The sequence below is a fragment of the Melanostigma gelatinosum genome (assembly GCF_949748355.1).
Source record: "Melanostigma gelatinosum genome assembly, chromosome: 19".
Lineage (NCBI taxonomy): Eukaryota > Metazoa > Chordata > Actinopteri > Perciformes > Zoarcidae > Melanostigma > Melanostigma gelatinosum.
Window position 1 is genome coordinate 5793318 of NC_136652.1, and position 13672 is coordinate 5806989.

The 13672-nt window shown below is 46.3% G+C and overlaps 1 protein-coding gene across 2 annotated transcripts in view; it reads right to left on the minus strand.

The window, feature by feature from the left end:
• rev3l (REV3 like, DNA directed polymerase zeta catalytic subunit) overlaps positions 1-13672 on the minus strand; it is a 59823-nt gene that overhangs the window by 11967 nt on the left and 34184 nt on the right. The window contains exons 8-13 of one of the 2 annotated variants that reach the window (XM_079291033.1): positions 12690-12774; positions 7976-8118; positions 7029-7157; positions 6019-6256; positions 5165-5307; positions 92-3914 (exon numbers count right to left, since the gene is read on the minus strand). In XM_079291033.1, coding sequence (XP_079147159.1) covers positions 92-3914; positions 5165-5307; positions 6019-6256; positions 7029-7157; positions 7976-8118; positions 12690-12774 — 4561 coding nt within the window. Of the gene's footprint in view, positions 1-91; positions 3915-5164; positions 5308-6018; positions 6257-7028; positions 7158-7975; positions 8119-12689; positions 12775-13672 lie in introns of those variants that run through there. The other variant, XM_079291032.1, reaches the window with a different exon arrangement.

Here is a 13672-nt window from a genome sequence, read left to right on the forward strand (position 1 = left end):
TCATTTTTCTTACGTGTACATTTAGTCCACACATGCATGGAAGATGCCCTGAATAATAATTACTTTGTGCTGATGGTGCATAAAGCCTTACATTGGTTTCCCTGGCGCATCAGAGGGGTTGCTGCAGAAGGGCTCCTGGAATGTGGCCTCCGATATCTCCAGGTCCAGCAGAGTGCCGAGGATCTCGTCCCGACTTGGAGGGGACATGAGGGGCTTGAGGACGTGGGCTCCGCCCCCTGCTCCCCGCAGCAGCTGGCTTGCCCTCACCTGGGATAGTGAGCTGATGGAGCGGGGAGAGCTACTGGGCGTGGTGGACGTTAGTCCGTCAATGCCCTCCAGAAGATCCCCCGTCGGGGAGCCCTCGTGGTCGACGAATGACGCAGAGCTTAAAGGCAAAGGTAGGACAGAGTCGAAGACGGAAAAGAGCAGCTCTTTTCTCTCACAGTGAAAGTCTTGAAAGGGGCTGAGTGTGTGGGCTTTACCTAAGGAGAAGTCCCACTCTCTGCTCTTGGTTTTCTCGGAGTCGAGGAATGTGAGGTGATTTGGTAGAGACTCCCCGTTCTCGGGTCTATTAAAGAGGTCAGGGCTGACGGGCCTTGCTTTGTGCCAGTCAGAGCCCCTCTGAAGCTCCTCCCCAGAATCAAATAGCCTATCAAGTTTCTTCTCAAAGCCCAGTGCCTGAGCAGATACAGCTTCCTGGCTGACATCACTCAAGAACTTAACTGGTAAATTCTTATCAGTCAGGACAAACTGACTGCCGCTGTACGGGCTGGAGAACTCCGTCTGATCAATGGCATTTATATCAAAGGTATAGTTGTGTGGGAGCTCTGGTGACAAGCTGTCCTCTATGTAGTTGCAGCTGTCCAGGCCTGGGTCTGAGAGGAAGATGGGGCAGTCATCGGACATGTTGCCCTCCTGCTTCACCGATAGATTTGGCTGACTGCTGCTTGCCTTGCCTTTCCTGATTCTGGGCTTTTTATCCTTGGGAGTGGTCGATTTCGGGGCCCTTGGTTTCCGTGGAGTGGTGGAGGGAGCTCTTCTGGATTTGACTGGTTTAGATTTGGGATCTAGTAGTGCTGTGGCCTGAGCTATGGCAGTTGAGTGGCTGTCTGCACCAACCACTTGTAGAGGAAGAGCCTTTCCCTGCTGCCTCTTCTGGAGAAGCTGCTTGAGGACAGCCAAGCCAGAGGGGGTCTCGGAGAGAGTGGGGATCTGCCCGTTCTTCGGGCCTGAGTGTGGGGAGGCTTTGGAGTCTTTACTGTCTTCCAGTAAGGGTCTACCAGCCAGAGGAGGTGGAGGAGCTGTGCACTTCTCTTGTGAAGCCTCTAACTTTACCATAGTGGTCTGGCAACCTTGCTGCTTCAGCTGAACCGGTACTGACAAGCTTTGGTTGACCTCCATGATGGAAGTCTCACAGTCCTCAACCTTTGGTTCTATCGACTGGGCGACTAAGTTAGAGCCTGAATTAGATGCTGGCTGGGAACTGCCCTGGCTGTTGCCATCTATGCTCATTGGCTGCTGAAATGGAGGGACGTCTTGAGAGGAACTCACGGAAGGAAGTAGCTCATCCTCCAGGAAAAGAAGCTGGGAGGTGTCTTGACTTGAGTCATGGCTTTTGTGTTCCTCAGTCTTCTTTTTGCGAGACTTTCTCGGTCTTGTGGTGGTTGTAGAACTGTTGAAGATGCGTTCTGCTGTATCTTTAGCTTTCTTTCTCTGCTTTGGAGCACCACCTCTCCTTGGTCTTGACTTCTCTTTTTGGGGTTCCTCTTCCACCTGAGGCTTAGTAACAGACTTGCTTACTTTCCTTTTAGTGTGTGAGGATCTCTTAGGTTTGGCAGTTTGACACTTTTTTTGTGCTCCTTTGGTTGAACACACTGTGTGTGCTTTGATAGAAGCAGAACTAAGACATGGGTCACTGAGTGGGTTTATCAGCTGTTCTGAACTCCTGGTGTCCATGAGAGGGTCACTTGGGGACCAACAACGAGGGGGTGTTGAGTTTGCAGGACTTGGGGATCTATCAGAAAGGTAGCCCAACTCTACCATGACATCAGAATAATCACGGTCATGGTCGTCTGCTAGCTCACAGTAACATGGCCTAGGGGGCGGTAGAGAGGGTAATATTTGACCTCTCTTGAAGCTTTTAGTCCTTTTGACCCTGACACTGACTGGAGGTTTGGAGGAGTTGCAGACTGTTTTTTTATTTGTGGAGGTGACCTTTGCCTTTCGTTTGGGCAGTTTTTTTGCCTTTGACTCAGGAATGGGAAACTTGACAGCAGCGGATTCTGCCACCTTGGGCCAGAATACTTTAAGAGGGGCTAGTTTATTGTACTGGTCTAGCTTGTCTGACGTCAGCATCACCAACTGCTCCTCTGCATTCACTTTGGACATCTTCACCAGCATGTTTTTCTGTCCTTTAAACCGGTTGATGATAATGTACTTGATGATAATAGGGGGTTCCTTCTTGCTCCGTTTCTGGTGTTTTACTTCCTGCCCACTGGGGACATTGGTGTCCTTAAACCGTTCATTGACGGAGGCTGGACTCTTAGAACGAGTGGCACCTGAGTATTCTCCATCCTCGCCATCATAGATCATCTTCCGTTTGGCCCTCAGGGTGTATTTACTACCAGGCAGCGCTGAGGGTTTAGTACAGGTGACCTTAGCTGATAAATCCTGTATTGGGCTTAAGCTATCCTCTGCTGAGTCTTTAACTTCTAAGGAAAAACTGGAAAGGGTGGTGTCAGGGGGCTCTGAAAGTGTTTCTGCCTGTTCACTTACAGAGCTGTCCTCACTTTGTGGCTCCTCCTTTGTGATTGGCTCCTCCTCCATGATTGGCACATCTTCAATTGGCTCAGCCTCTTTTATTGAGTTATTCTCCAAAACTGGCATCTCTGCGTCTACAGTCACTAGACAAGCAGGCGTGGTAAAGGTGAGGCCAGTGCTATCCTGGCTGTCAGAAGTAGAGCTTTCAAATATGCTTATTTTATTCCTCTGTCCTGACATTCCCAACCCTTTTTTATACATGTTTAGCCTAGACCTGCGAGGCTGGGCCTGTTCAAGCTTGCTGCAGGGATCTGCAGGCTTTTTGCTCCCAGCTTTCTTCCTACTGAGGCAGTTGGAGAGGATGACACTTGGGAAGAACTTGTAGTGTGCTTCCTGCTGGGCCACAATAGTCCTCTCAGTCTTATTTTCCTGATAGTCCTCGTACCTGATTTTGAGTTCACCAACATCCCCCTCCTCACTGTCCTGGCCCATTTCTTCCTCCTGAGGATCAAGAAATCCATCATCCACCATGGGTGAAGGAGCTGAGGAGATGTTCCTCAGGATGGGGCTTTTACTGTCCTTCTGGCTCAGGTCCAGCTCTGTCTTAGCTGAGCAGTTCCTCAGCTCTGAGTAACAGAGAGAGAAGGTCCTATGGTTCTGAAGAATGGACAGACAGTTCGTTTCTACATTCTTTATGCTGCCGTACTTCTTCCCGTTTTTGGTGACCTTTCCGTTACCAAATGGGAAACTTTCTAGGTCTGTCTGGTCCAACGCTATGGAGGTTTTCTTGTCATATGTGTACAGGGGTCGTATGTTTTGTTTGTCTACGCAGATGGGGGACACCTCAGGGTGACTGGATAACTTGCAAGGGATGGGGTGTTTGACTGGCGGGATGTAGGGTATTTCTTTATTAAACTTGAACCCCGTTGAACATTCAGTACTGCTGTCCTGGCTGCTTTTTGATTGAAAGTGCTTGTCAAGTGGTTGCTCCGTGTCCAGAACATGAACTGGTCTGTGTTCTGGAAAGATCTTAGCTGAAGAAGGTGGCTCCAAATTAACCGTCTCCCCGGAAAAGGGATTCCTTTTCCCGAGCATCTTCTCTGAGACTATGACAGAAGTCTGGGTCCTGGAGCCACTGTCCGTTAGGGATGAATCTATGGATACAACAAAAGAGGCTCCTGATTAAAGGTTATCAGCAGGAAAAAATGGATTTAGATTTTCAGAAAGCATCCTGGCTAAGTTAAGATAAAAATAAAGAGGTGTTAGTTCTAACTTTAAGGCTGCTTAGTTGTTGTTTTAAGCACTAAAAGTATCTCCTAAGTATGAGAGAATGTAGAGGTCTAGAGGAGTCCTGAGTCACGAAAAGACCCCCTCACAGTCTGTAATGTGTTGCAGGTAATCCATCTCAACGCTGTGAAACTAATTTTAAAATTAGCGCTCATTAAATAAGGAACATTAACACTGGAGATGATGGCCGGCACAAGTCTATGGACAGTTGTTTGACAGTTCATTAAGTGCATATTAAATCATCTCCAACTGCAATTAATGCATGAAGAAGATGATGTTATGGCCATTACTGGATTATCCAGTAAAATGTATGCTATTTTGTAGAATTACCACCTCTCAAAGTATGATGATTTGTTTTGTCGGCTGGAAAGAAATGTCGTATGCTGACGGCATTTGATGCCAGATACAATATACCTGACAAATCAATATTTTTCTTTCATGTATGAAATATGTAAGATGTTGTTTATTAAATCTATCTTATCCATCACATCCTTGTGTTTCTGATTTTCTCCTCAAGCTCCTGTTTACTGAATATATTTACAATGTTTATACTGACACAAACGGTCACCTATAGGAGAACTAGTAGCGGTACGGTACCGTCCTTTGTGAATGCAGCCCCAGAAAACCGTTTTAAATCAGAACCGCTTTAACGAGGCTGTTACATACACGTGTCCTGTATCATCTTAAGTGCTCGGTGTAAAGGGTGCACACTGGTTCCATGTGCTCCAGCTCTGACACCAGCAGCTCTGGCAGTGTTATAAAAAGACCATCTAATTAAAACAAAAGCCTGATGCCATAATAAATAACTGGAGCAAATGGCACATGCACATAAATACACAGGTGCACTCATGCTGCCAAGAGTTAATTGACAATAACTCCAGGGAATCAATTACAATCCCAAAGTCTTGCACCGAATTAAAATCACAGCTCCCTCGCGACTAAATTAGGTCGTACAGCCGAAACCTAGCGTCAACCTGAGACTGTTATTGTGCAGCTGCAGTCAGATCCGTATTCTGATATCCTTGATGGAACACCAGCGGGGGGATGTAAGATAAGCGTCAACAGCAGAATGACATTCAAGTGCCGTCTCAGCACGTCTCAGCACGAGGTGACTCACCGCCGCTCTCGTCTGCGGCCCCGTCGAGCTGGGGGATGGACAGGTTGGCGAACAGAGAGCTGCTCCCGCTCCACTCCATGTCTTCGTCGGAGGACTCCTGCTGCTCGTCGCTGAAGCCGTCGTCGGGCTCCTTCACACCGGGCCTGTGCACGGGGCATAAGAGGAGCACTCGTCAAACAAAGCACAAGCACACTGCTTCGTGTCTGTTGGCTCCCGCTCGCACTCAAGCACAACACACACTGACAAATACCGTGATGCTGTATTTATTTACATTACTATTTATTAAGATGGGCAGAGGCTGTACAGACTTATCCAAATTTCAACCCCAAAAATTGATCGCCCCGGTCTATTTACTATAAGAATCGGGCAAAATTTCTGCCAGATCAGCTGTTGTTTGACATTGTGCTTTGTGTTAAGTTGTAAAAAAACAAACATTTAACAAAAGAAATCACATCTCTCCAATGTGTAAGCACAAGCTGCCAGACTAAAGTATTGGATTTGCAAAACTATCATTCAAATGAAAATCTTCCTGATCAAAGAATAAGTAAACAAGTCAGTCAGTGCAAACTCTCAGTCTTGATAGTTTACAATACTCAGAGCAGCAATCACATTTCTGCTGGTACAACAAATATCCATCTCTAGTCTCTCATCTGCACATTATGACCACTGTATACACTCATTTCTTTTCCACTTGTAATGTTTGTATTATTCCAACATTTGTGACTAAACTGAGCTGTTTCAAGGGCAGAACAAATGGCGAAACCGTGTATTAGATGAACAACTAACTGTCTGATGGTTTCATGAAACTAAATCTCTGCTAACCTCTCACTCCGATACGAGAGAGACAAACTTGCCTTGGTGAGGGTGAGTTCTCGGGAGGCTCGTTGTCCCAGCGCTGTGACATCACCACGCTGAGCTCGGCCTCCACCTTGTCCAGCTCCGGTCCCTCCTCCTCCTCGTCGCTGTTGCAGCGGCAGCTCCCGGCACCAGGAAGCGACTGGGACTGGGAATTGTGCCTAACGGGGGTCCTGCAGAAACCGTCGTGCTCCAGCCCTGCCAGCAGATCGATGATGGCTTGGTCCTGGCTGCCGTCTGCACAGACAACAAAAGCAAAGCATTTAAAAAGACATTAAACCAATTAAATCAAAGCGATAAATGAACCTGAGTCTTTTACGCCCGTTATTTACGGGCTTTCAGCATTAGTCGCAACAAGTCATCGCGTCTATACGCCACATATCAAAATTTCCGAGGTAAGCTGAGCTATTTAGGAAGTCTATCAATTTGTCAATTATGGATGTATTTATTCACAATTTGTCTACACCTCACAAATACCTGTATGTGAATAAACATAGGAGAGAGTTAGTGTTCCACGTTGGTGGGACTCTCTTAAATGTCAGAAGAAGTACTATTTTAGATTCTCCTTTGTTTTTAATTAGCATCGTGTGACCCAAGACTGCTTCTGAACGGCCGTGTTGCTCACGCAGTAGTGAGTGCGGAGAGGGCCTCTGCTTCGCCTCGATACCACTTTCTGCAATTTCTTTACAGTTTGGTGAATCTACACCATAAAAGGTCATGTTGCATTTGTTGATTCTGTTTGTATCCTCAAGAAAACGTCTAAAAATGATGAATACGATTTCTAATTTCTTAATGGACATCAGAGATACACTGGGAAGAGTCTGTTGCGTTGGTTCTAGCAGTATGTGTATGACATCTGTGCGTTAGAGTCTTGGAACACAACTACAAAACACAGATTAAAAAATTTGTCTTTTCATGATACAGACACGGCTTCACGTCAATGCAGGTTTTTAAAGAGATATGTAAACCTAATAACTGGAGAGTTGCGTGGATCTAAGTGGCTACGTACCTAACAGAGGAGAGTGGTTGGAGGTCTGGGAGAGCGGGAGGAAGGTCTGACTGTTCTCCAGGAGACTCAAGATGGCCTCCTCATCCACGACAGCCTCCTCTGGGACTTTACCACTGCTCCTCAAAGAGTCTGGGACAGGGGGGGGCAGGGAAACAAGAGTACTGTTAGCATCACTGAAACATCACACTGTATGACTCAGGCAGACCTTGATTGAGATCATCGAGAAAAAAGAAGAGTCCGCAACACACACACACACACACACACGCACGCACGCAGCAGTAACACTGTGGTTCAGCATGAGGTCGATGTGTTTCTGTGCGCCTGCAGGAGCCTTGGCAGAGAGAGCGCAGGCAGATTAGGCTACTGCAAATCCCAAAGTGGGCTATGGCAGCTACGGAGACGCTATGAAGAGACTGCGGGACCTGTGATTGGTCTGCTTGTGTTCATCTCAAGTTCAGTAGTCTCCCCCCTTTGAAAAAACACCAGAGATGTGCTGTGATGCAACGCAAAACATAACGAATGAACATATGCAACGATGAGCTCAGCTATCAATGATGGCAAGGCACACGTCTCTTGCTCAGGGGCGAGAAAAGGCAAACCTTCGGACGGTTGCTCCGTCTCATAAAGAGAATGAAAGGCTGTTAACAGAATGACTTACATCTTTGGCTCCTCCCCCTTTAGTTTTTGACAAAGCAGTCACACCTCAAGGTCCATTTAACACCAAGAGATACAGCTGGAGGCTCCGGGCCAGAATGAAGGTGGGGGTTCAGACACTTGTCATAAGAAAATATATAAAATCACTCTTTGTGATTGTGCTGGGGTAAACTACTGACTGTGATTTCTGCCATATTGCTCTTTGTGTGGGATTTAATTTGGCAACTCTCCGTTACAGATACTTGGTGTCTATTTCCATGCATCCTGAACAGTAGTAGGCCGGTTTTCCTCACCTGGCTGCGATTGCCCGTGCGCCTCCACAGCATTAGCCGGGGTGCACGGCAGTCCCTCGGGGGTCAGCGGGTCGGAATGGAGGGTCATTTCACCCAGAAGATCCTCCTGGTCCTCCCCGTCGCTAACGGACGAACCTTGTGTCCTGAGCAGAGAGAGAGAGAGACGGGAAAATTGAGGCCATTTCTGCATGATGAAAATTCCTGCTAAAATGCCACATTATGGAACTCTCTTCTATTCATTGCAAACACATGAGCATCGGCAGTTCAGTCAGCTTGGCCGCTACCTGAACCACAAAGCAGAGGACCTTCTGGTATCTGGCCCCCATACAGTCATGTTTTATTAGCATCTCTTTACTGTGGGTCTTAATCAGGGGAAGTGCTGTGTTTACTCTGCGTGTATGTGTACACGGAGGTAGTGTGTGTGTATGGCTGCACATGCGTGGAGAGCGTCTCTAGTCTGCTAAGTGCTGTGTGTGTGTGTGCATTAGAGAGGGAATATGAATGGAAAACGGGCAGGCAGCCAGCTCGGGCTCTGTATCCCCCCAGATCGCTCTCAGCTACAAGCTGCCGATCACGCTCCCTTACCCATGCTGCATCGCCTAGCAACTCACCACTTAGTGACTCTGAAATATTGAAATGCAGACCAGCCGGGCGGCAGCCACTCACAAGTGGAACAAATCTCACAGGAACGGTCATAAAAAAGAAAAAGAAAATGAAAAAACGAGTTCCATTTGAGGTGCTGCTGCTGGGCTGATCTGAACCTCGTGTGGAACCTTGTGTGTTTTTTCCGTGAAGTTACAAGTTTAAATCCTACAACAAGCAGGAGGAACTTAATATGTGTTGCCCTGAAGCTACTAATTGTTGGAATGCTGTTAAGCAACTAGTGTTCTTCGAATCTTTATTCAACTTCTTCTATTTCTTCCGTCCCACCTCTTCTTCTCCATTTTTTAAGCTCCAGAAACCATTCAACTATCAAAATGTTCAGCTCTTTCACCAGAGGTCTGCTATGACTTTTCATATTTCTAACCGTTAAACGTTTTGAATTATTAAGCTTTTTATTTTCAATGGGATCTCTATGGAGAATATTTCAAATGGCTTCAGGCACACAGGTGTTTGCGATTGAGCCAATTAGTGATGTTGATAAACACACAGACTCACAGACACACGCGCACATACACTCCTCTCCCTCTATCTATCTGTGTGTCTCTCATACAGTCATTCAGGTCTTAGGGATATTTAGAGGTCTTTCCCCCCTCCTCCACCCCCCCCCCCCCACACACACCCCCATTTCAAAATAAAAGCCCCACAGCATTAACAGCATTCCAACAACTACCTGTTGCTCCAGCGACTCAGCGGCTGCAGCCATGCATAGTCAATTTTCCGAGGATGAATTCAAGCTTGTACCCGTTTTCCATCAAAATCTGTGCATATACGCAGGTTTTCTTTGAACATGCGAAAACCTTCTAAAAACAATATATATAGAAAAAAGGTGTGGACTCCTTTCCCATTGCCTCTGTAGTGCCGTGTCATGGACGTGCCGGGAAACAGTTGGTAAACAGTAAAAAAACCTTCCGGTGGTTCCTCCTTTTTCAAAAATATCCGTTATTCCGTCTCTCTTTCAAACTCTCAAACCAGAGCTGGTGATTGCTGAAACAGTACGAACCAGGAGGATTTTGATGAGTCTTATTTTGTTTCTGCAGAATTTGAGTCAAATGTGTTTTACAGGTAAAAATGACTGCCTCTGTCAATGGAGTCTGGTGGCTTTAAGGAGCGCATGTAAGCGCCGTTTCTTTCCACATCAAACTCCTGAACTTTGGGTTTACTTTGACCAAACCAGAGTTGGTGGTTGTTGGAGCAGAGGAAAGACTAACCAAGATGGTTTTCATGAGTTATATTATGTTTATGTCGATTATGTTTGATGACCAGCAAGTTAAAATTACTATTATATATATATATATTTATATGGCTGGTTCAGTTTTGTACTTTAATAAATTGTCATTTTCAAATCCATGTAGATGTAATTTATTACATATCCACTTCAACGTGGGTCACATAGCATTGCACCGGAAAATAGAACGAGGGGGGGTGAATATTAGCGTGTCCACCCTGGTGTCACGTTTCCATCACCGATGAGACCAGAGCTGGATGAATAAATACCCTTGACTCACGCAGAGTCATGTTTCCCCAAGAATGAAAGCCGATTGTAACCTTTCCCACTGAAGACAAAAGCCAGATGCTAGCAGGTGTTAAGTGTTTTGTTTTTGTCCGGTGGGACTGGGGCTTTAGAAACACACTGTGATGACACACACTGTGAACACCAGACAGGTGAAGCTGTGTACCACAGTGTCTGAGCCCAGCAGAGGAATAAAGAAAACACTGTTCACAGAGACACGCGGCTGCATTCAGTGCCGAGTTACAGCCAGTGACAGGCTGAGATAACGGCTTCTTGCACTAAAACGATGAATCCAACCTGGGAAATGATTTTTTTTTTTTAACAGAGGTGACGAATGATGAAAAACACATGAAATCAATGGTTTGTTATCGGCTGGTGTCTTCGCTGCCATTCCAGCGTCTGAGTCGAGGACGACAGCGAGAGAGATTTTTACTGCAGTCTCATTGTCATTCAGAGAGTTCTCTCTGCCGAGTGCCGTGTGAGGAAAGGGCTCCAGAGAGCCGGCGTGCACGTGCCACCGTCTGGCTGTCTCTTAATTAGTCTGCTAGCTAACGACTTTAGCGGGCGACGAGGGAGCGAGGCCCGGCAGGCGTCGGGAGATTACCGCAGCGATTAACACATTTCACCAGCGAGCCACGCCCCCCCCCCCTCGCTCGCTGCCTTTACTGGCTCTGCTTTGATGTGACAGTTTTAATGGCGGGACTGACAAAAAGAGAGAAATGCAAGGAGGGTGGAGGAAGAGGAATGGAAAGATATCATTGCACTGAGGTACCAGAAACCCCTCCCATTCACAAATATTTCCATTTTTAGATGTTGTAATATTTAATGAAATGTTTCTGATGAATGAAATGAGGAGCTATGGTGGGTACATCGTTACATCTTAGAGTGGGGACATACTTTCCATTGACTGTTTACACACAGAATTTCCCCTTTGTTCCCTCAAGGCAACATTGTCAAGTCAGGTTAATTTTATTTATATAGCTCAATATCACAAATTTTCCCAAATAGGCTTTTCCATCTGTGCAGCACATGATACCCTCAAGCCACAGGGGGGAAAAACCCCACTTTAACTGGTAAAACCTGGAGAATTGTGCAGTTAGGATAGTTTTTAGGACAATGTGCTCAATGATGGAGATGTTAAATGATGACCCTGGTCAAGGGGTAAACTATTGATGTGGGCTTGGAGGCAACATTGCTTTGGTTTGAGGGGTCAGGCGATACTGGATAATGCTGATACAGATATGTGGAGGTTTAAGGAATGTGATAATGATGTTTGTTCTGAACAACCAATCATGATAAACATTCCTTTGTTATATGAAAGATTGTGACCAAGATACCAAGCTGGACATTTTACAGTGTAAAGAAGGAACTAGAATGATCCCCTTGAGGTTCAATGCCTCCACCTACAAGTCACGTTGCAGTTTACAGTTTGCAGTTTAGATGTGTGCGAAGACACAGAGGGGCGACTGTTCGTTCCAAACAACAGTGGCGGCTCCTGAGGAGGTTAGCTTAGATGCTGCAAGAGCTTCAGTTCTATCAGAAGTGGAGAGTAATGAAGGACGGCACTGAAGGCTCTACTCAACGGAAAAGACGTTTATCGCTCTTCTCCTGATTGGTAAGACGTTGATTGACAGATTGTTTTATCCAATCACATGCCATGTGTTTTTGAAAAGTACCTGCCCTTTTCCAATCACGGCTGCTGAGCTGGTTCTGTGTAGCAAACCAACTGGCGGGTTAGGGTTAACATTGTTGCCCAGAGACAACCAGAAAATATCTGGTATATCTCGTTGATCGATAAATTATCAAGAGCTTACACGCCAACAAACCCCCCCCCCACTCCAAAAGGCATGAAATGAAATTTGAAATTTCCAGCAAAGCCTGCAGTGCTGAGTGAGACCTTGAGAGCACAGCAGCAACAATAGCGATGCATAATAGAGCAGAGAGGAGGGCTGCATGTGAGTATTAACAGAGAGAGGGACGGAGAGTCAGAGAGCTGTGTGTGTGTGTGTGTTCCATCACTCCACACCGAAAGCCCACACTTCTCCCACACCACATTGCCTGCCTGCCCGCCCTGCCCCCCCCCCCATTCCTGTCTGATATCAGAGGTTAGTGAATAGAAGCCATCTGGATCCAATGCAGAGGAACGCACGGCTGACGGGGCCCCGACTGTACTTTTACTTATAACAGGAAATACGTTCATGCCTGTACATCGTGGGAGCGGGAGGGAGGGGGAGCGTAACCTCGTCGGCATCGTTTTACCAAGACATTTCAGTTCCACACAGAGAATCAAAGACGAGAGAAACTCGTGATGAATGTGGTCAGACACTGCGGTCCGCTGACGTGGCTGGAAGCATCTTGTGCTTATTTATAAACGCATTGTTTCATAAGTTCCAGCTTCTTGCCAGCGACTCTGGCTTTCCTCAGTAAAAAAGGGACAAACGTCCAACAGTGACTTTAAAATCGAAGTTGTCCCGAAACACTCCGGCGAGCCCATCGGTCCCGCCGCGGCAGAGCGCGGGGGGGTCAGGACGAGGAACTTACACGTCAAACTCGTTCTCCTTCAGGATCTCCTTGAACCTCTTCATGAAGATTTTCTCGCTCTCCGTCGAAGTGACGGACCCACGATCTGGAAAACATCAGACAAACGGTTTCAACAGTGCGATTCCTCGTTCCTGTAACATTCCCAGAGTTTTTCCACACCGCAAATTCTTCGCTACATGGCGGTCGGTAATTGCCGTTGAGCACGCCGGTAGTGGTCGCTGTCAGTGGAGTTATATCGCTGAAGCACGACAATAAAACTGGGTGTAATCCTACATTCCATGACTGTACAACTAAATGTTTTATATATTTACTTTATTATATATATATTTTCTGTAGAAACTGTAATCTCGGTGGACCTGGACATTAATATATCCTCTCTCCAAACCCTGTGTACCTGGATCTCGGCCCACACATGTGAAAGCATTGTTTCATCATAAAGTTGTTAGGAGCGTTCCTAACTGAGTGAAATGACCTGCAGGTATTTAAGAGACAGCCACGATGAGAGCTGGTCGAATCCTCTAAATGCTGAGCAAAGGCTCTTCAGTGCCTCCTTTCTTAGAGCCTTTAGCAGAGGAGACACTGGACCACCCTTTCGGAAAGGAAAGCAGATGATGCCGTCCCACAGTTCTTTGCGGCGGCATCGTTTAAAAGCTCAGCACCGTACGGCACGGGATAAATTGAAACAGCCATTCATAGGAGGTGTGAATCTGTTTTGGACAGGAAGCCTGAGTTGAATTAAACTGCATTGTACTCATATTCCGAGTGTTAACAATAAAAACATCCAGCCGTCGGATTCCCCTAGCATCGTGGTTGGAGTTCCCTAACATCTCTCCTTGACGAGTGTTTAGGATAAGACATGAAGGAGGACATCATTTTTAATTTGAAGTGTTTCATAAACCTACATGTTTCAACACCTCCACTCATTTTAGGTTCTCCAACCCACGAGGTATTTACAATTTCTTACAACTGTTTTCATAGTTTTC